Source organism: Salvia hispanica, chromosome 4 (assembly GCF_029641045.1).
Source record: "Salvia hispanica isolate PSC_SH4W2 chromosome 4, Shi_PSC_v1, whole genome shotgun sequence".
Lineage (NCBI taxonomy): Eukaryota > Viridiplantae > Streptophyta > Magnoliopsida > Lamiales > Lamiaceae > Salvia > Salvia hispanica.
Genome location: NC_142695.1, coordinates 2131586 through 2154248, shown reverse-complemented (window position 1 = coordinate 2154248; position 22663 = coordinate 2131586). Strand labels below are relative to the sequence as shown.

The following is a 22663-nucleotide window of genomic DNA, read 5'->3' as shown; positions in this document are numbered from 1 at the left end:
AATTATGTTTTAAAAATTTATGTTTTAAAAATCTGTTTTGAGCTTGGTTCTCGGGGGTATCATTACGCTTTTCATACAACTTGCTTGGTTTGTCTTTCGTGTGTATCTTGAGTCGCTGTGTGTGTTTGTGCTTAGTAAATGTCTATGTGTAGCGTTGTGTTTTAGTTAGTGTGTGTGTCTAGAAAGTAGAGGAGAGTGACTTAAACTAGCAATTGAGTGAAAAGTCTAACCACATACTTGGGACAAGTATGATCCAAGTGTGAGGATGTTTGATAGGCTAGTTTTCGTCACTCGGATTTAATCACTTTTCGCACTTATTAGTTGAATATTTGCATGAAAAAGATATTTTTTGGCAGGGAATGGATCATTAAGTTTGGAAGCTGCTTAATGAAGACATCAAGAGGAAAACATTCAAAAAAGAGGGCAAAATGACAAGGAATAGAAGAAAGTGGAGAAAGAAGGCAAAGAAGACCCAAACTGCCCAAGCTGTTGGACTGTCCAGTTTGAACCTGACGGAAAAATGACTAAAGCCACTTCCACACACTTATCAAGGACAACTCTCACTTGCTACACACGCCCATATCTGCCCTTGGAGAGTAAAAAAGAAGGAGAATATCTTTTATTGGATATGTATTAAAAAAAAACTTAGTCACCAACAACTAGAACTTTATCACTCTTTAGTTTAGTTTATTCTCTCTCTAGGAAACTTTCTCTCTTCCTTAAGAAGAAAGATTTCAACTTCAAGGCTGCCAAGATCATTGTTCATCATGGGTTGAAGTAGTAGTAGTTTAGTAGTAGTGTTTATTTCTCTAGTTGCTTGTTCTTAGCTTTTGGAGTTCTTTTGGACCAATCTCACTCTTAGTTGTTGTTGTTGTTCTTGTTTTAAAAGCTCATTTCAAGTAGTAATTCTGTTAGTGTTTGTGTATTTAATGTGCTTTGAATTTAGCTCTTGTTCATTTTCGATTTTTATCTTGTTGTTGTTCTAGTGTTTGTTAAACCTTTCTTGCTTAGTATAAATCTTTCCCAATGTCTTTAGTTCAGTTTTAATTGTTTTAGTTAGTTGTTAGTTTCGAAAGTTTCAAGAAGAAAAAAGTTGTGTTCTTATTTAGAGTTTAAATCACCTAGATTAATTAGTTTAGCATGTTTTAAGTGTTATGTTTGTGGCTTTAATTTCTTGTCTTGTTATTCATCCTCCATTGTTGTTGTTTTTAAGCTTCTTTCATCATGGTTAAGTGCTTTAATATCCAGCTTTTCATTTGGTATTTTCAATGCATGTTTAGGTAGTTTACTTGTTGATCTTGTGTTTCTCTTGCCATTTTAATTATGTAGCAGCCATCTACTCCCTTTTTACTCTTATTTTCGTGCCTTATGATGTAGAATTAGGAGCCAAGATCAGCTTTTAGAAGTCAAGTTCTTTGTCCATTAGTTGTAGGCTTTTATCCAATGGTTTTACACCTTGGGTAATAGAGTTTAGGAGACAACAAGTACATGCTTTCCTTTCACTTTTGGCAGCCATTTAGATTAGATAATTTCTGCACTCCACATGCTTTTCATTTAAGCTTTAAGTCACATTAGTTAGGGCTTTAAAGTTCACCTTTTGAACATGTCACAATCCTAGTTTCTAGATTTCTTTAGTAGCTAACACTTAGTTTATCTTCCTTAGCTTTTAACTTAGTTTCTTTTGCTTCTGAACTTAGTAAAATTCGTGCTAGATGCTGCTTTGTTTTCATTTCCGAAATGTTCTTATTTTCGCCACTGCTAAGTTGCCCAGTTTACCAACTTGCCCAGTCTACTTTCCAGTTTAAATGCTTTATTTTAATTGCATGTTATTTGCATGTTTAGTTCCCAATCTTAGCTTAAGTGTTGTTTATATTTCGTAGTTCAGTTCCCACCCCTAATTTAGAGCGTGGCGGCATCGCCAAAACCTTTCTAAGTGTGGAAATGCATAACGGATGCTACCGTTCCTCGTGGGTTCGACACCCTAACTTATCATATACTAATTAATAGTATTTTGGAAAGTGGGAACTTATAAATCTTGTTGAATAGGAAGGGACACGCGCCTACGACACGCGTGCGAAATCCCGACCTCTCAAATGGCGCCGTTGCCGGGGATCGGTGTTGTTGTCTTGTTATGTATTCCTACACTTATTGTATATAGTTTTTGACTTGTTTTTTTTGTTGTTGTTTTTTTTCTCTTTTATTTTTAGGTTATGAGCAGGTCCTCTTCTCCAAGTTTGTTGTTCGATATTGGAGTTAAGTAGACACCGAAGAGGCTACGCAAGGTAGCTCGCTTGAGAGAACAAGTGGGTATTGGTTTCTCTGTCCTGGGCAGTTCATATAACTGCCAAGTTCAACATACTGCCCAGCTTGTCTAGTCAGAGAGTTTGGAGAAAACTGATGAGGAAATCAATTCAAGAGCCAATGACGAGAGTGGTGTGCCATTAAAGTGCAACATGGATCATTTCACAGATCCATACAATCTTGGATGGCATGATCATTCCAATTTTGTATGGACCAATCCGAATCAACAATATCAAGGTCCACCACCACAAGTAAATTACCAAGCTTTCCATGGATCAGATGTTAATCATGTTTATTGGTCTCCCGATCCAAGTGGATTCCCTCCGTGTTTTCAGCCACAAGAACTTGGCCAATATCAATCAAATCATCCGCCAATGCCACCAAAGTGCTTAGAAGAAATGATGGAGGATCTAATCACATCCCAACAACTCATGCAAAACAATTTGCAAGCCAATTACAATGTAGTGCATGAGATGCATGACGAACAATATGAGCAAATGATTAGTCTTGATCATCTTGCACGCCAAATGACACAATTGGCGACTTCCATCAATAATATGCGTGGGAATGGTGGAGGAGTTCCGGCTCAAGTGCAATCACCAAGGAAGGAGAACCTTAGTCAGATTACCTTTAGGTCCGGGAAAGAGTTGAAAGCTTCATTCATCAATAACTCAAAGAACGGACCGGAGGAAACATTGGAGCAGGGGCCCAGATTGGCCAGTGTAGCACACTGCCCAAGTCAGAACACTGCTTGGTTTGAAGATGAAGAGGATAGCGATGTGGAGATTGAAGAGAATATTATCATTCAACCTGATGGGCCTACACCTATGCCTTTGAGTCCAGAATCGGACATCATAAAGGGGTGCAACAAATTAGAGCATGCTAAGTCTACCAGCAAGCTGCCTGATACAGGCGAACTGCCCAGTCTGAGGGCAGATGAGGAATTGGTATCGTTGGAAGTTCGGTCACCTAAATTGGAGTTGAAGCTGCTGCCCACCAACCTCAAGCATGTCTTTCTTGGGGAAAGTGACACTCTCCATGTTATCATCGATAGTGAGTTGGAAAATGGCCAAGGTGAGAAGTTGATCAAAGAATTGAAGGGTCTCGACTTTCTTGAAGCCGAGTTTTTGCAAGATATGTATCCATTGCCCTCCATTGAAGAACAAGTTGAGCTCGAAGGACTTAGTAAATGCATGTTGTTCAACACTCAAGGGCTTAGTGATGAGGAGATAGAGACTGAAATAATGACTTGGTGTAAGAAGAAGAATCACACAAACCCGCCCGAGAGATGTAAACTGCCAGATCCTGAGGAACTGCCTAGTCAGAATGAGCTGCCCAGCCTAAGCGTGGAGGAAGAGTTGCTACTGTTGGAGATTTATCCGCCTAAATTGGATCCGAATGCATTTCCTTCCGGCTTCAAATCTTTGGACTCAAATGAGACCGTTACCACGATTAGTAGCCTAGACAAGAGCCAAGAAGAAGAGCTAACCAAAGTTTTAAAGAGGCAAAAAGAGTTGACCGTTTGGACTTCGGCCGACGACATCATGTGTATAAGCCCCAATGTTTGTGTAATTTACATGAGTTCAGAGAAGGGTTCCAAACTATACAGGGATCCTAAAAGGAAATTGAGTGCTTCTACTTGGAAGGATTGGAAAACAAGATTTGATGATGTATTTTTGGAAGAACACATGGATCCTGCCCAGTTTACTGAACTGGGCAGTCTGAATGCCATAGTGGATAAAGTAGCCAAAGCTGAAGGAGCCGCCGAGCCAACACATGAGCCTGGGATCAAAACCAAAGGAGGCAGCTGCACCAGCTCTAGCACCATCTGCCACATCAGCCCGTACCCCCCGCTTTGTGCGGGGGAGGTGATTTCTATCCAACCCTCTCTTTTATTTGTTGTATATATGTGTTTTGTGTGTGATGTATGTGTTTGCTTTAAAGTTTTTGTAATTGTTGCCTTGCCGGCCTTGTTTTGTATATATTGTGGCCTTGTCGGCCTTGATGCATGCTTTGTGGCCTTGCCGGTCTTCGTGATTGTTATGTGTTGTTAGTAATCTTTCTCTAAACACTTGGTCTACTTGCTCTAGAGCAAGCAATGCCCAAGTGTGAGGAGGTGGGATTCTTGTGTGTCTTTCTTGGTTTTCGAAGTTTTATGTGATTTGTTTCCTTTTCCAACATTTCAACCAAACTTGCTTGAGGGCAAGCAATGTCTAAGTGTGAGGAGGGGGTTTGTTTTGTTGTTTGGTCGTGTTGTATTGTGACATTTTTGTGAAGTGCGTGTTTTATCTTTTTCCCAAGCCTTGATGCATGATTTGGTAATGATCCCCCTATTGAATCGTAGCAAAAAAAATATATATATATATACTTGTTGAATTGTAAAAAAAAAAAAAATGACTTGCTTTGTTTTGAAAAATTTACTTCAAGAACTTGTGGTTTTGATTGAATGAAGCTGAGTACGATGGAAATGTGAAGCACTACCACTTGCATAAAAGCCCATAAATGGTAAGGTTCAAAGCCAAAAAAGTAGAACACTTTCTACATGTGTTTCGAGCGTGAAATGACATTGTCTTGCATGATTGTTGATATCGCTTGGTCACTATGGCATAGATAGAGGGCACTAGGAAAAGCCAAATTGAGCCTTATTCTTTGTGATTACATCAACCAAAAAGAGCTACCCCTAGTTGCCACTTTGAAACCTCGAGCCTACATTTCTTTCTAAGTTAGAAAATGGTTTCCCTCTTGTGCAAAATAAATGTTCTTAGTTGCTTCTACATGATCACCAACTTTTGAAAAAGAGATAGCATTTGTGAATATCCAATCAAATCTGCTCCCCCCACCAAAAAAAGAAAAAACAGTGGCGGTTATGAAAAAAGAAAAAGAAAAGGAAGAAAAAAGAAGGAAAAAGAAAAGAAAAAAAAACAGAAGGAAGCAAAACAACGAGAAAATGGAAATGACAAAGGAAAGAGTGGGAAGGTAGATCAAAGAAAAAGAAAATGAAGAGGAAGAGGAAAAAAGAAAAAAGAAAGAAGAAGAAAGTTAAATGCATCTCTAACTTTTGGTTTGATTGTGGGTGACTGTGTTTGGAGTTTCTAAGTATCCCTTTGGAGAATAAGCACAAGTTTTTGTTGTACTACACTCACTAGCTTAGGACCCCTAGGATCTAACCGACAATATTTAAATGGTCCCAAGCCCCATTACATCCCGTAAAAGACCCTCTTGAGCTACATGTGATAAAGTGATATCTCCTTGATTGCATTTTCATTATTATTATTGAGAGAATTGTCCTTACATTTTGAGAGGGTCAGGGAGTGAATCTTTTGCTTGTGATATGTGCTAAACTATCTTGATGATACCGACGGTTGGAACCACATTGTTCGATGAAGAAAATTATGTTTTAAAAAATTATGTTTTAAAAATCTGTTTTGAGCTTGGTTCTCGGGGGTATCATTACGCTTTTCATACAACTTGCTTGGTTTGTCTTTCGTGTGTATCTTGAGTCGTTGTGTGTGTTTGTGCTTAGTAAATGTCTATGTGTAGCGTTGTGTTTTAGTTAGTGTGTGTGTCTAGAAAGTAGAGGAGAGTGACTTAAACTAGCAATTGAGTGAAAAGTCTAACCACATACTTGGGACAAGTATGATCCAAGTGTGAGGATGTTTGATAGGCTAGTTTTCGTCACTCGGATTTAATCACTTTTCGCACTTATTAGTTGAATATTTGCATGAAAAAGATGTTTTTTGGCAGGGAATGGATCATTAAGTTTGGAAGCTGCTTAATGAAGACATCAAGAGGAAAACATGCAAAAAAGAGGGCAAAATGACAAGGAATAGAAGAAAGTGGAGAAAGAAGGCAAAGAAGACCCAAACTGCCCAAGCTGTTGGACTGGCCAGTTTGAACCTGACGGAAAAATGACTAAAGCCACTTCCACACACTTATCAAGGACAACTCTCACTTGCTACACACGCCCATATCTGCCCTTGGAGAGTAAAAAAGAAGGAGAATATCTTTTATTGGATATGTATTAAAAAAAAACTTAGTCACCAACAACTAGAACTTTATCACTCTTTAGTTTAGTTTATTCTCTCTCTAGGAAACTTTCTCTCTTCCTTAAGAAGAAAGATTTCAACTTCAAGGCTGCCAAGATCATTGTTCATCATGGGTTGAAGTAGTAGTAGTTTAGTAGTAGTGTTTATTTCTCTAGTTGCTTGTTCTTAGCTTTTGGAGTTCTTTTGGACCAATCTCACTCTTAGTTGTTGTTGTTGTTCTTGTTTTAAAAGCTCATTTCAAGTAGTAATTCTGTTAGTGTTTGTGTATTTAATGTGCTTTGAATTTAGCTCTTGTTCATTTTCGATTTTTATCTTGTTGTTGTTCTAGTGTTTGTTAAACCTTTCTTGCTTAGTATAAATCTTTCCCAATGTCTTTAGTTCAGTTTTAATTGTTTTAGTTAGTTGTTAGTTTCGAAAGTTTCAAGAAGAAAAAAGTTGTGTTCTTATTTAGAGTTTAAATCACCTAGATTAATTAGTTTAGCATGTTTTAAGTGTTATGTTTGTGGCTTTAATTTCTTGTCTTGTTATTCATCCTCCATTGTTGTTGTTTTTAAGCTTCTTTCATCATGGTTAAGTGCTTTAATATCCAGCTTTTCATTTGGTATTTTCAATGCATGTTTAGGTAGTTTACTTGTTGATCTTGTGTTTCTCTTGCCATTTTAATTATGTAGCAGCCATCTACTCCCTTTTTACTCTTATTTTCGTGCCTTATGATGTAGAATTAGGAGCCAAGATCAGCTTTTAGAAGTCAAGTTCTTTGTCCATTAGTTGTAGGCTTTTATCCAATGGTTTTACACCTTGGGTAATAGAGTTTAGGAGACAACAAGTACATGCTTTCCTTTCACTTTTGGCAGCCATTTAGATTAGATAATTTCTGCACTCCACATGCTTTTCATTTAAGCTTTAAGTCACATTAGTTAGGGCTTTAAAGTTCACCTTTTGAACATGTCACAATCCTAGTTTCTAGATTTCTTTAGTAGCTAACACTTAGTTTATCTTCCTTAGCTTTTAACTTAGTTTCTTTTGCTTCTGAACTTAGTAAAATTCGTGCTAGATGCTGCTTTGTTTTCATTTCCGAAATGTTCTTATTTTCGCCACTGCTAAGTTGCCCAGTTTACCAACTTGCCCAGTCTACTTTCCAGTTTAAATGCTTTATTTTAATTGCATGTTATTTGCATGTTTAGTTCCCAATCTTAGCTTAAGTGTTGTTTATATTTCGTAGTTCAGTTCCCACCCCTAATTTAGAGCGTGGCGGCATCGCCAAAACCTTTCTAAGTGTGGAAATGCATAACGGATGCTACCGTTCCTCGTGGGTTCGACACCCTAACTTATCATATACTAATTAATAGTATTTTGGAAAGTGGGAACTTATAAATCTTGTTGAATAGGAAGGGACACGCGCCTACGACACGCGTGCGAAATCCCGACCTCTCACTCATCTTGTGGTGGAGTCATGTGACTTAAGTTTGGAGAATGGCAAAGAGATTTTAAATGGTGGGTTGATGTCACCTTCGTTGGTTAGTTTGCGATTGGAGAAATGCAATATGAGTGGCAGTTTTCCATACTACATACAAGGAATGTGTCAGAATTTATTAACTTTGGAACTATTTAAATGCAAGGTTAAGGTAGACGTGATGGAGTTTGGCAAGTATCCCGTGTTGCAACATCTCTCGCTGAATGGTGTCGAGATGCCAGAAACATTAATCTGTCATTCAAATTCATTCCCACAGCTCAAGCAGCTTGGTCTCTGCAACTTGGAAGATTTAAAGGAATGGAAAGTGGAAGAAAGAGCAATGCCGAAACTTAGTTCCTTGTTTATCCTTGAGTGCCGCAATTTGGAGAAGGTTCCAGATGGTTTGAGCTCCACCCTTCGAAAGATCCATCTCGCCAGCATGCCAAGAGAATTCGTGATGAGAGTAAAAAAAGGAGATTATGCGCCATTTGTCGTACAAACATAGGGTTGAGCAAAGGTAATGATTTTAGAAGCATAGATTATTATATAGAGAGAGGTTGTTACTTTTTGTATTTTCTCTATAACTAACTACTCCTACTATATACCTGACCTTGTGCTATTTCGTTTCAGATCATAAGCATGCATAAGTTTGATCCTTGAGTGGAAGTACTACTCTGGAGTGGAAGAGATGAATAATAATCCAAATTAGAAGGAAGAAAAAACAATGTATGAATCCAAGTTGAATGCTGTGGTTTGATTACTTGGAAATTGTAATTTTCATCTCTATAAACTAAAACTAGAATCCAGATATAGTAATGTTGTTGGTGTTCATTGCTTCTGTTGATCAAGTTGGGAGAAAGGTAGGGAGGTTTTAAAGGACGGGTTGATGTCTCCTTCGTTAGTCACTTTGGAGGCTAAGAAATGTGATGCGAGTGGCAGTTTTCCATACTACAAAGTACAAACAATGGATGTGCTAGAATTTAGCAACTTATGAACTGTGAAAATACAAGGTTTAGTTAGATGTGATGGAGTAGTTTTCCAAGTATTCCATGTTGCAACATCTCTGGTTGCAAGAAGTTGAGATGGCAGAAACATTACTGCCACTCAAATTCATTCCCACAGCTCAAGCAGCTGCAAGTTTGGAGATTTACAGGGATGAAAAGTGGAAGAAAGAGCAATGCCAAAACTTACTTCCTTGTTTATCCTTGAGTGCCGCAATTTGGAGAAGGTTCCAGATGGTTTGAGTTTCATCTCCACTCTTCGACGGATCCATCTCTATAACATGCCAAGAGAATTCGTGAAGAGAGAGTAAAAGAAGAAAGATTATGCGCGTTGTCATAACAACATTTGGAGACTAAAAGGGCTGAGCAAAGGTAATGAATTTGAAAGCATAGATTATTATCATATAGAGATTGTTACTCTTTTGTATTTTCTCTGTTACTAACTAAGTATATTATATAATTGACCTTGTGCTATTTCGTTTTCAGATCTAAGCCTGCATAAGATTTGGATCTAAGCAGGCTTAGACCTTGAGTGGAAGTACTACTTGTGCTATGGGATCTAAGCGATTTGAATATGATTTGATTTGATTTTAATTATTTGCTTATGCATGTGATATTTTCCCATATTTGTAGTTTTAAATATGTGTAGGCTCTTGAAGAATAAATTAAATCCCTAAACATTACTTAAGCATAAAGCAAACCTCTAAACATTGCTAAAGCAAACGCCTAAACATTAAATAGTAACTTTATAGATAAAAGTAGGATCTCTATGCTATAGAAGGCACGTATAGTGAGCTTCCTTCCCTATCAAACAATTCCATTTGCCTTAATTGGGTGTTCTTCTTTTCTCCAATTTGAAAATCTCTGCATTTCTATGAAGCATTTGTGTAGATAACACAGAATCTAATCTGTCAAAAAAAGGTAGAATGGCAGATTATTTTGCAAATGTGTTTCTGGAAATCCTTCGTGAATTGCTGGTTGAAGAAACCAACTTTCTGCTTAGTGTGGGAGGTGACGTCGACAAAGTCGAAAGCGATTTGAGAAGCATTCACGCCTTGCTGATGAAAGCCGACAGAGACAAACGCGATTCTCCAACTCTAAAGCTTTACATTTCCCAGCTCAAAGATCTCGCTTTCAAAGCCGAGAATCTCCTCGAAACGTATGCCGTTGAAGTCCAATCCAGAAGGGAAGGGTGGAAGAGTCTCAAGGAAAAACTCCAAAGGTACATTTGCATCATCTGCGAGTGCTACAGCGTCCACCAGGCCGGGAACGAGGCTCGCGTCATAATATCCGCCTTATCCGACCTCACTAGCAAGTTAGAGTCGGAGCTGGGACAAGAATGCTCGTCTCTCATGAAGCAGGACGATGAGCGGAATCGTCTGCTGAGACAGACGTACGCGCATGAGGTTGAGCCTCATTTCGTGGGCATGGAGAGAGACATCGAGCTTTTGGTCTCCAAGGTGAAGGATGTGAAACGGCCCCGGGTAGTGAAGATATATGGGATGGGTGGTCTCGGAAAAACCACCCTCGCGAGGAAGGTGTACAACCACAGAGACCTCCAGTCTTATGCTCGAGTATGGGTTTGCATCACCCAACAGTTTGAGCATAAGTCCGTTTTGGGCAAGATTTTGAAACAACTTGACAGCAAGGTAGAGATTAAAGGCATGGATGTTGATGAATTGGTGAGAAGAATTCATAGTTTTTTGGTGGAGAGAAAATGTTTGATTGTGATAGATGATATATGGGAAGATGTTCATTGGGAAATCATTAAGAAAGCATTGCCGGTTGATTGTAATGTGATTCTCACCACTCGATCTAGGAATATTGCTAATCAACAATCCGAACCTCACAAGGCTAAATTTCTGACAGAAGATGAAGGATGGGCTTTACTTCAAAAAGTATCAGACTTTTCTCCAGGTTAGTTTTTGTCGTTTGACGAAACACTGCTAAAGTAGGAACAGTATTGTTACGACTAAATGTTCCACATTAGTTGTGAAAGTAGGTTATAACTTGTGTAGGGTATATAGATCAAATGTGCTCTCTCTGCATCTTCCTGCATCTTATATAAATAAGTTTTATGGTGGTATATAAATAGATGTTAAAAATATATAGTTAAAAATAAAATAGGTTGTGTAGAAAATAACTTTTTCTAGGGTATAGTTTGTCCACAAAATGAAAAGAAAAAAAAAGATTTATATGAATTAATAAAGTAATGAAAAGAGATCAAATATAACATAATTAATAAATGAGATAGATAGATAGATAGATACAATAGAGAAAGTTTTGATAAAGAGTAAAGAATAAGATTTATACAAGTACTATTCATATTTTTATTTGATGAATTGTAGTAACTTGTAAGGCTACTTCCGATAGAAAATAACTTGTAATGCTAAATCTTATTAGTATTATTTTGATAATTCTAGAATAAACAAAATACATGTATCTTATTATGTTGTATATTGTGGCAGTTGATGAAGATTTAGAATTATTTGAACATATTGGAAGAGAAATTGTATCAAAGTGTGAAGGGTTGCCACTATCTATTTGTGTTATTGGAGGGATTTTGCACCAAAAAGAGCACACTTTACTAGAATGGCAAAAGGTTAATATGAACATGGAATCATATCTAAGGCATGGAGAAGGTGTTGAAGAATATACAAGGGTAAAACAAGTGTTGGAGTTGAGCTATGATGCCTTGCCTTATTACTTGAAACCATGCTTTCTCTATTTAGCATGTTTTCCCGAGGATCACAAGATTGATACCGAGAGATTGTATTTATTGTGGATGGCGGAAGGCTTCATTTCATACCAAGATAAAGGGCCTAACGAGACTCTCAAAGATGTGGCTCAGAGATATCTAACTGAGCTCGCTATGAGGTGTATGGTTCAACTGCACAAGAGTCAAGTTTACAGCACTCTGCATAAGAATTTTGATTCGTGCGGGCTGCATGATTTGATGCATGATCTCTGCTCTTCGAAGGCTGAAGAAGAAAAGTTTGTGAAGCGCATTGATGCTTCCAGATATCTGTGTGGCATTCCTTCACCGAGGCTAGCACTACCTCCAACCGTTCGCATTTCCATAAGCAGATTAGCCATAAATTATGACCTCGAGAAGAGTGCATCGAGCATAGATGGGCTAGAGGAACTTGATCATCTTAGATCCTTCATGCTTCTCCGAAAAGGTAGTTTTCTCGGTTCACAAATTGTCTTGAAAGAGAATTCGATTAACTTTGAGAAGTCGAAATGCTTGAGGATATTTGTGGTAGAAGGTTGTGAGTTTGAAGGGAGGATGTTACCGAGCAAGGTGGGTGAACTAATTCATTTACGATACTTGAGTTTGATGCTGTCTAATGTGAGAGAGCTACCGAAATCTATATGCAGCATGATGTACTTGCAGATCTTAGATTTGCGAGTGTCACCGTTGATTGTTCTTAGATTGCCAAATGTGATTTGGAAGATGAAAAGACTAAAGCATTTGTATCTCACTAGGAGAATAGAGTTGATTGGAGAGGAGAAACTAAGACTAGACGGGCTAGAGGAGTTGGAGACGTTAGAAAGTATTAGTAGCGAGACTACTTGCATCGAAGATATCCCCAAATTAGTCAGCCTGCAAAGTCTATACGTTAGAGTTTATGATGTGTATAGCCTGTCGATTGTGTTGAGCAACAAAAATAGCCAACTACGCGAGACTCATCTCGTGGTTGAGTCATGTGATTTAAGTTCACATAAAAATAGAGAGGTATTAAATGAAGGGTTGATGTCTCCTTCTTTGGTTACCATGTGGTTCTTCAAATGCAATATGAGTGGCAATTTTCCGTACTATAAACAAGGGATGTGTCAAAATTTGGTATATTTGGGACTTTTCGACTGCGAGGGTGTTGTAGAAGTGATGGAGATTGGAAAGTATCCGATGTTGCAAAGGCTCGAGTTGAGGAAAGTAGAGATAAGAGGAACATTGATTTTCCTTTCGAATTCATTCCCGCAACTAAAGAAGCTTTATCTTTCCGACTTGCAAGATTTGAAGAAATGGGAAGTGAAAGAAAGAGCATTGTCGAAGCTTACTTTCTTGTCGATCGATTCGTGTTGCAATTTGAAGAAGCTTCCGGATGGCTTGAGACTCATCTCCACTCTTCAAGAGATAAAAATCAGGAGCATGCCAAGTGAATTCATGGAGAGAGTGAAAGAAGAAGATTATGCCCCATTTGTCAAGATTATGAGGTAACAAATTTGCAAGCATATTTACATTGTTTTTTTTTTATCAATAATGATAAGATAATATTAATTCTTAAAGTTATATATCAAATAAGCTAAAATTATGGTATAGGATCAAAATAAAACCAATTGTAGATGCATTTGAATAATGTCGTAGCGCAATATAGATAATGAACTCGATAAGTTGTCTTAATGCTATCGGATTTTTGAATCTTTATCACATGTCACTTCTAGTGGCAATTCTCAATCCTTAAATACCTCAATAAATCTAAAAAAAAACTTATATTTATATATCTCTCTATGTAAATTATTTTTTTACCTATCATATACATTAATTATAAATAATTCTACGAATATTCAAACGAAATCTCAGTTACATAGGTGAAGGAATTTGCAAGAAATTTTATGTGTGGTACCATCATCCTAGAACATAATATAAATACCATGCAAGATTCCTTTATTTTTAGTATTTTTCGTTTAGCACATTGATTTCTTGTCTCTCTCTTTTATCTATGTATTCCATGTCAACATTCTATAGTATTTTATTTTATTATTTTTACTTATGCAAATACCCATTACTTCTAACTCCCAGGATCCTCTTCACATTTTACTTTGCAGATCACCAACAAAAAACCTGATATTCTTCCCAGAATGAAGTTATTTCTTCCTGATTTCTGTTTTCTCAATTCTGGCGAATCTAAAATTATTTATTCCAATGACTTGCTTCTCTCTTTGCAATTCTTTTCAAACATCATTTTGTATATTCCTTGTTTATCAACTCTGGCAATCTCCATGTAATTATATTGTTGTACATATTAACTTGTCATGTCATGTAAGGCAAACTACTACGTTTGCTTTTTTAACTAGTCATGTATCAAGACAAATTGCATATCCATTTATTTATTTATCAGGACAGTATGGCTACAATTATTCTGAAATCCTTTTTTTTACAAAAAGTATGGTTGATATTTCTAAGAAAAGTTATGCTGATGGAAAAATATACTTCCTCTGATTTACATCTATCAAAACTCTGCATCTGAAATTCTTTCTAAAGTGAGACATTAACTAGTGATATGTGTTTTTTTCTCTGTTTGCGGTAGCTTTTGCTGGTGTCATCAACATCATAGGTCAGTGTTTTCTTTCCGGGTTTTCTTTGTCTGGTTTTACCCGAACGAGAGTAGAACCGCATAGGGTCGGAATTATTAAAGTACATTATAAAAGACTATACATTATACAATAATGAAATTAATAACTATAATGAAATATGTTTAAATTACAATAGGGACACATATATGATCGCCATGACAAATTAAATCAAATCAATGAATTGCACTACACTAACTAGATACCAGCTACTGGTATAATTTATTACGTAACTTAGTTAAGTGCTCTACTCTGTTTTATGTAATGAGCACCTCTGTTTATTTAGCAAGTATTTCAGTGCTTGCTAAATCTCATTTTACCAAAATCAATCACTATTGAAAATTAGTGCCGGCGAAATTATGATGCAATAGCTTGTGCGCAATCTGGTCTCTCGCATGCACGGCCTCCGGCGACCTGATCGGGTCATCAGGCGCGATCAGATCGTCGAAGAGCTCGAACCTCAGCTCGGGCGCGATGCCCTCGTTCCTAATCTCGCATATGTTATGCAGCACGCAGCAAGCCCCGAGAACCACCGGCAAATCAAGCAGCTTCATCTCCGTCCGCTTCCTCAGGCAGCTCCACCTCGCCTTCAGCCGCATGAACGCCTCCCTCGCCACCTCCTGCACCTCCCCGACCTTCTCGTTGAACGCATGCTGCGCCCATGTCAGGTTCTGGTGGGCGTAGGGAACCAGCAGCCAGTCCGTCAGTGGAAAGGCTGAGTTCCCTACTACCCAGGTGTCTGCCAGCGCGCCCGCCAGGGCGCGCTGGCAGAGCACAGACTTTTGGAGCACGTGCTCGTCGGTCATTGAGCCCGGCCATCCGACGCATATGTCGGTGAACACGCCGTTCGGGTCGACGCCGCCCTGCAGCGTGACGGAGTACGTCGTCTTCTGGTTCCGCTCGGTGTGTCGCTTGTTGAAGTAGGCAGCGACGCTCACCTTCGGCGCGATGATCGGGATGTGGGTGGTGTAGATGGCCCCGGCCACCCCGGGGATCCCGGACGCGGCCTCGAACCCGGCCCGGATCGCGGCGGCCCGGGCCGGGTCGGGCCACTGGAGGAACCTCGGCATGAGGACGGCCCGGATCGCGGCGCAGACCTCGAGGATGAGCTTGTGGCAGGTGGAGATCCCGAGGCCGAAGCGCCTGGACACCTCCCGCAGGGCCTCCCCGGTCGCCAGGCGCCAGATGCACACGGCCACGCGCTGGCGGACGGGGATGGCCTGGCGGAGGGTGGTGTCCTTCTTGGTGACCGCGGCCTCGAGCTCGGAGCAGATCATGTCGAACGTGGCCCGGCCCATGCGGAAGGCCTTCCGGAACTCCTCGTCCGGGTAGTCCGGGCTGCTCACGTGCTCCCACCACGCCTTGGACCGGGTTTTCACCCACAGCCGCCGCTGCTGCTGCTGACCAGCAGCAGCGGCGGATGTGGACTCTTCCAGACCTCTATTCAGTAGTGAATAGAGGTCCATTTCAGGATTGGGAGTCTGGAATTGGGTGTTGTTGTTGAATGCCATGAATTTGTTAGAACAAGATCTTGAAATTATTATATGTATATATACCATATGTGGATGTGTAGATAGGGTGTGAATGCGAGGGAGTGAGGTGGTCAAGGTGAAGATAGGGAAATGGACCTTACCGCGTGAGACGAGGGCGGCGGGTGCTGTCTATACGCTTCGATTTGATACGATGAATTCATTATCATAAGGAGCTCTGTTTACGCGGTTGGGTTTTTAAATTGGGGAAGGAAGGAGGAAGCTCTCCAGGGGTAATTCTGTAAATTACTAATGATGAGTACCATAATATTATAGTCTAAAATTAGAAAGGCTGACTTTCGCTTTGTATATTAGGCATTCAATGCCTATAATTGGGTTGGGTTTTTGACTCTGACTCCCAGCGCTGTAAACAATTTTTCATGTTATTAGTTTTATATAAATAATTTTATTTATAATATAAAAAATCTAGAATAGATGAAAGTGATTCTTTAATTTCATAAATAAATAAATACTACTCATATTATTGGTAAAATCAGTTTCAATAGTAGTATGATCTTTATTATAAAAATATATTCTTTAAATTTTTCCGATGTCGACATTGTTAACGTATCTCTAAATTTTGTTTTTCTCATCCTCTAATTATTTATCTCATTTTCTATCTCTAGCGCGCAACGCACTACTTATGTCAGAGTTTTTTTCGTGTCGTTGACACAGAAACACTCAACAAATTTTTGATACTAATTTGGGCCCCCGGAATTAAAATCCTGACTCCACCACTACTTATACTACTATTTGTAATAAATAGATCTCTTATTTCACTTGTCCTTCTATTATGGAGTAATTCTTTAGCTATTTTTATTTGCATTTTTAAAATCTAAGTGTAGTCCAAGGAAGACAATTAATTGCTAATAAGAGCATCCCCATCCATGCTCTTATTTAAGCATACGGAGGTGGGCCCGGATCCACTTTTACTCCTTATCCTTAGGCAAGAAGACAACACCCACATTCATGCTTTCCGCAAGGACATCATTCTATTTATTCAATTTAAATACTTCAATTACTAAAAAATTTCTACAATATTAAAATACATTAAAATATAAAAATTACATAATTAAAATCCTAAAAAATAAAATTTACACAATTAAAATCCTAAAAAATAAAAATTACATAATTAAAATCCTACAAATTAAAAATTACATAATTTTTAATGTTGAAGTGGAAGTATTTACAAATGAAAATGTGAATTTTGGGGAAAAAATTGAAAAATAAATTAAAAGTGTGTAGAAAACGGATATAATTTATTGGAAAGTGGGAAAATATTTTTTTATTTAAAAACAATTTTTAAATTAAATTCGAATTTAAGTAAAAAGAATTTACAATGGATAAGCCGTTCAATCACAGCCCGCCATGTCGACCTGGTCAGCGGCACGGACGTGCTCTTAGCTAAGAGCGTCCACAGTGGGAGGGCCGCGGCTCTCGGCCCGGGCTTGGGCAGCCCGCGGCCCCCCACTACTGAGGCGAGGGGTGGACGAGGGAGAGCCGAGCGCTCGGCCAGGCCGAGGCTCTTGGGCAGGCGGCTCGGCCCGCCACTGCAAGGGCCGAGAGCCGCGGCCCTGCCCACCGAATTTTAATTTTTTTTTTTTTTTCAAAATTTTTAATATATTCATCCATTCTCCTCCAATTTTTTTACCCCAAACCAAACTCTACTCTTTCCACTTGATTTCAATTTCAGATTCAAAACACGGATTCCGACGATGAAAATTTTCAGCGCTTGGTCGATGAGGAGTTCGAAGAACTCGTTGCAGCGGTGCAAGATGAAGCCGACGAGGAGGAGGCGGCTTTGGCGGCGGCGGCGGCCATCCCTCGGCCGAGATACCGTCGTCGGTTTATCAACCGTGACCATGTCGGAGCTGACCAGCGGTTGATGGAAGACTACTTCAGCGATAACCCCCGTTATACGCCGGAGATTTTTCGTCGGCGATTCAGAATGTCGCAACGACTCTTCATCCACATTGCGGATTGTTTGTCTCAGCGATACAGGTGCTTCACCTTACGGAGTGATGCCACCGGTCGACCCGGATTGTCGACATATCAGAAGTGCACGGCCGCAATTAGGCAGCTTGCCTATGCCGGGCCTGCTGACATGTTCGACGAATATCTACAGATAGGCGAAACGACTGCCCTCAAGACGCTGAGGCAGTTTTGCAAGGGTATCAAAGAACTCTTCAAAGGGGAGTACCTACGGAAACCGATGGCCGAGGAATGCCAGAGACTGATAAATATGCACGGGACTGTGCATCATTTTTCGGGCATGATGGACAGCATCGATTGCATGCACTGGGAGTGGAGGAACTACCCGGTGGCTTGGAAGGGGCAATTCACTTCTGGTTTCAAAGGGTGACATCCCACGATGATCCTTGAAGCCGTTGCTGACTACCGCTTGCGAATCTGGCATGCGTATTTTGGTGTCGCTGGGTCGAACAACGACATCAACGTTCTACAATCATCGCATCTCTTCAATGATGAGTCCCAGGTTGAGGGTCCGCAAATCAGCTTCGTGGCCAATGGCACGCAGTACAACAGGGCATACTATTTGGCCGATGGAATATACCCCCGATGGCCCATGTTTGTCAAGACGATCTGACAACCAGTTGGGCCGAAGCAGACCTATTTTGCAAAAAAACAAGAGGGTGCGAGGAAGGATGTTGAGCGGGCTTTCGGAGTCCTCCAATCGCGATGGGCCATTTTACGGTGTCCGGTTCGACAATGGCACGAAAATGATGTCGCGGACATCATGACTGCGTGTATCATATTGCACAATATGATAATAGAAGATGAAGGCTTTACTGCAGAGCGTTGGGCACCGGAAGATGGTGCTAGCACAAGTCACGGTATTGCAACCCCTCCTCTGCAGATGGGTGTACCACGCAGTAATGAATACTTGATTCAGCGCTTCACCAATATGCGGAGTGAAATATCACATTCAACACTACAGGCTGATTTGGTTGAAGAGGTCTGGAACCATAGAGGAGGGGGCGCACCGTGATAGGGGTTCTCTTTGTTGTTCGCGTTGTATCGAAAATTTTCGTTGTATAATTTTCCCTTTTATAATAATACAACGAAAATTTTGTTATAATTTTATTTATTTTAATTATTTCTATGTATTTTAATAATTATATGCAAATAATTTTTATTATAGCTAAATTAAAATATATCAAAAAACTTAAGAAAATAATTTTAATTGGTGGCCCGGAGGGCCACCATTGTGGTGGCCAAGTTTAGAGGGCAAGGGCCAAGTTTGTTGGGCATGCCCAAGAAATGGTGGCTTGGGCATGCCCAAGAGGGCCACCATTGTGGACACCCTAAGAGCACCGCCTTGCCGCTGCCAAGGACGGACAAGCTACACAAGCGGTCGCCGTGCCGCTGGCACGGATTGACGTACAACCGATGGGAATGCTCTAAAGAGAATAATTATATAAGTAGGTTAGACATCTAAAATGAAAAAATATAAAATATCAAAGTGAAACTTTTAAATTAGAAGCAGGAGTATATTAGAGCATCCATATCCCGTTTTTTTATTAAACATTTATGTCTTAAAGCATTTAATATTATTTACATTTTTTATTATATACAATTCTTTAAATATGACATTACTTAAATATTAAAATATCATTAATAAACCTAAGATTACATAATATTAAAAAAAAAATTACATAATTTAAAAAAATAATTTAAATAATTAAAAAATAAAATTACATAATAAAAAATAAAGCTAGTGATGTGATCCAAGTAATTGAGCGTTTAAACAGCAACAAACGTCTTTTGTTCCTCGACCTTAGTACAATGCTAAGGAGTTTGTGTTAGCGGCGGATCCAAGATTTTCGATTCGAGGGTACAATAAATAGTTATAGAAGTTTAAAAGTCCTAAAATTTTGTTTCAAAACGTAAACCAGGAACTTTTTTATCTGATTGCTAGTATGAGAATTCAAGATACGGTTGACCATATTTGCATAATGGTTGGAAATTGAGACGAGTGGCGTAGCAATAGAGACGTTGCCAACAAGTCAAGAGTATGCAAGTCGCTGTAACTTTGCGGTGGCTCAGCCTGGACACTGTAGACATCGTAGTGTCACACGACAATGCCGGTTATTTGATTTGATGAAAATAAGTTTTCTACATTGAGCCATCTTCATGCTATTTTGATTTATATTGATGATGCGTTTTGTAGCTACTTCACTTGTTCTACCATCTTTGGTTTTGCTACTTGTTACGTTGAAGTGATTATAGCAGCTACAGTTTAGATCATCATTTTTGTTCGTTGATTACATGATGCAACATTATTGTCTAGGCTAAGTTTCTATTCATGGTATGCTTAAATGTGCCGAAGGACGTCGCCTAGATAGACATGTCTACTTTGTCAGTTCTATTCCTTGTTGAGATGAAATGGACATTAGTATTTGGGAACCTCACTTCCATCGAAAATCTAATCCTTTCTACTAATCAATTGACTGGTATATATGTTCTACAAATCTATGTCTCATGTTTATTAATTTAGTTGTTTGAAAAAAAAAATTAATTTAATGATTTGTTTTGATAAGATAGGTAGCATACCAACAGAACTTGGAAACCTCACTTCCCTCACACATTTACAGCTTGGTGCAAATCACTTGGCTGGTACTGTTGTTATATTGTTTTCCTAAATATCAAGAAGCTGTCATACTATTATTCTTCCAACAAATTTGACGGATGAATTCTTTCAACCGTGACAGGAAAAATACCACAAGATATTTGTCATTCTCTAATGGTTATTGAATTATTGCTACTTGGTATTTTTATATAAATATTCACTCTCTAATCAAAACTCGTTGATTAGAACTTTTCTGCAGCTTTGCTTTGAATTGAAGCAATTTGTTAATAGTGTTGATTTTTCAGCCAGCTTTGCTTGGAAAAATTTGCTATTGTTTGAATGATGTGGCTAATGATGATGATATTTGTGTTTAATAGTTGAAATAAAAATAGAAACTCGGTGTGATTATGAAAGCAAATGTTGTATGTTCAAATTAATTAATACTACTGTGGATTCACTCATGCACTTCAACTTCCAAAGGAGATTATCCTCAAAATTAGGGGTGTCGAAACGGGTACCCGCGGGTACCCAAACCCGATTTTGCGGGTACCCGTACCGAAAACTTCAATATTATACTATCCAATCCCGACCCGTATAGTTAAACGGGTAACCCATACCCGCATCGGGTATCCCAAACCCGCAGTTGCGGGTACCCAAACCCGTAGGCATAATTTGAATTGTGTATTATGGAGTATTATTCAATGGTATTATGCTTTTAGTTTTCGCTTATCAATGCTAGTCATCTAATACAATAATTTTATGTGCATGTTTGAAATTCTAGAATGAATTTTGGGATTGTTGCTAGTTCCTACACTATGATTTTAGATTTGTATTTTTTTTACTTTGTTGTATTTGCATAATTTTTAAATATGCACAAATATGGTAATTTCTCATCTCTTAAATTGATAGAAACATCAAGCATGTCCAAAATTAAATCACCATTCAAAATTTTAATATAAATTAAAAAAGAATTCACTTTCATAAAATGTTCAATATAAATAACTTCAACTAAAAGTGTAAAATTTTAAATCTCTAATCTAAAGACACTAAACTAATAAAAATTTTACTTTTACCAAATAATTGGAAATAAAGTGTATCATTGGGGAATTGGGGAGTATATATAGATATAGATTTGAAACTAATTAACTAAAATAAAATATTTGAAAACCTTAATCCTAAAAGTAATGGGTATTATCGGGTTTAGCGGGTATACCCCATACCCACAAAAATTTAAAACAAACTACCCGATCCCGCCCCGTTTCCCATTGTCGTCGGGTAGTGGATACCCGCTACCCGGCAGGTAACGGGTCGGGTTGAGGGTTTCCCGATACCCGCTACCCGTTTCGACACCCCTACTCAAAATTATTGCAAGCCTCATTAATGGTTAGGAAAAAATATTAGTATGAATTAGTTTTGCTAGTATTATCAACATACAATAAAATTAAATTATTTTATTAACTGTAAAATAATTTTATAATCTACTATGGTAGTACTATACGTTTTTCAAATAAAAATATTCATTTAATTATTTCATAATTTAATTTATACTAGTACTAGTTTTTATTTGCCTCTTGTGTTATTTTTCCTTATCTAATTACTCGTCAATTTTTTAAAAAACAAATCATCATGACTTGTAAATGCACTAACAATGATATCATTTATCATATATGAAAAAATAAGTAAAAAATATTAGGGATATTGGTTTTTAAAGCCATGAATTTTGGTCAAAATTTGGTAGTATTTCTTACGAACTTTAAAATTGGTCTAGAATATCATAAACTTTGCACTTTGTTTGGTTTTTTCTACGGCATGTCTATCATCATATTTAACTAACCTACGAGAGTTTTTTATCTTACTTGACACAATTAAATCAATGTGGTTTTCTACGTGACTTTTTATCAACTTATTATGACTTTAAAAAGTGAATTAAAATATCATAAAACGTATCACCCCAAAATATTAAGCATTTTTTTTAATTGGAATTGCATACTACTCCCACCGTCCCAACTAAGTTGAGAGTAAAGAGATATTGGATGTTTTATTTTTTATTAGAAAAGGAAATGATTAAACTTAGTTGGGACATCGAAAATAGAATACGACTCAACTTAGTTGAGACCGAAGGAATAATATAGTAATAATGGTTAAGCATCTTTCAATATAGTAACAATATGAAATTCTTTCATATCGATATTTTCGATACGATAACGATACAAAATTTTGGATAAATATACCGGATCGACCCAACCATAATCATCTTGCTGCAAATCTACAAAGTGTGTTGATTGTTGTATGAAGCATAAATTAGACAAAATCCACAAGCGGATGTCAAGCATATTGAAGATTGATGTTCACGACACACGTGATTTGGAATACTACAAAGGTTTGGCATT

At 38.3% G+C, this 22663-nt stretch overlaps 2 protein-coding genes across 2 annotated transcripts; both read left to right on the top strand.

The window, feature by feature from the left end:
* Positions 1-2429: 2429 nt before the first annotated feature.
* On the top strand, positions 2430-5158 carry LOC148927028 (uncharacterized). The gene has a single exon (XM_089056404.1). The coding sequence runs from the start codon at positions 2454-2456 to the stop codon at positions 4353-4355; it is 1902 nt and encodes a 633-aa protein (XP_088912530.1). The 5' UTR covers positions 2430-2453; the 3' UTR covers positions 4356-5158.
* Positions 5159-9627: 4469 nt separating this feature from the next.
* On the top strand, positions 9628-13920 carry LOC125193448 (putative disease resistance protein At1g50180). The gene is made up of 3 exons (XM_089070179.1): positions 9628-10718; positions 11270-13019; positions 13632-13920. The coding sequence occupies exons 1-3, from the start codon at positions 9728-9730 to the stop codon at positions 13666-13668; spliced, it is 2778 nt and encodes a 925-aa protein (XP_088926305.1). The 5' UTR covers positions 9628-9727; the 3' UTR covers positions 13669-13920.
* The last annotated feature ends 8743 nt before the right edge of the window (positions 13921-22663 follow it).

Coding starts and splice junctions, on each gene's coding strand:
- LOC148927028 (XM_089056404.1), top strand. CDS start 2,454: ATGGATCATTTCACAGATCCATACAATCTTGGATGGCATGATCATTCC.
- LOC125193448 (XM_089070179.1), top strand. CDS start 9,728: ATGGCAGATTATTTTGCAAATGTGTTTCTGGAAATCCTTCGTGAATTG. Junction 10,719..11,269: donor AGTATCAGACTTTTCTCCAG/GTTAGTTTTTGT, acceptor ATATTGTGGCAG/TTGATGAAGATTTAGAATTA. Junction 13,020..13,631: donor CCATTTGTCAAGATTATGAG/GTAACAAATTTG, acceptor TTTACTTTGCAG/ATCACCAACAAAAAACCTGA.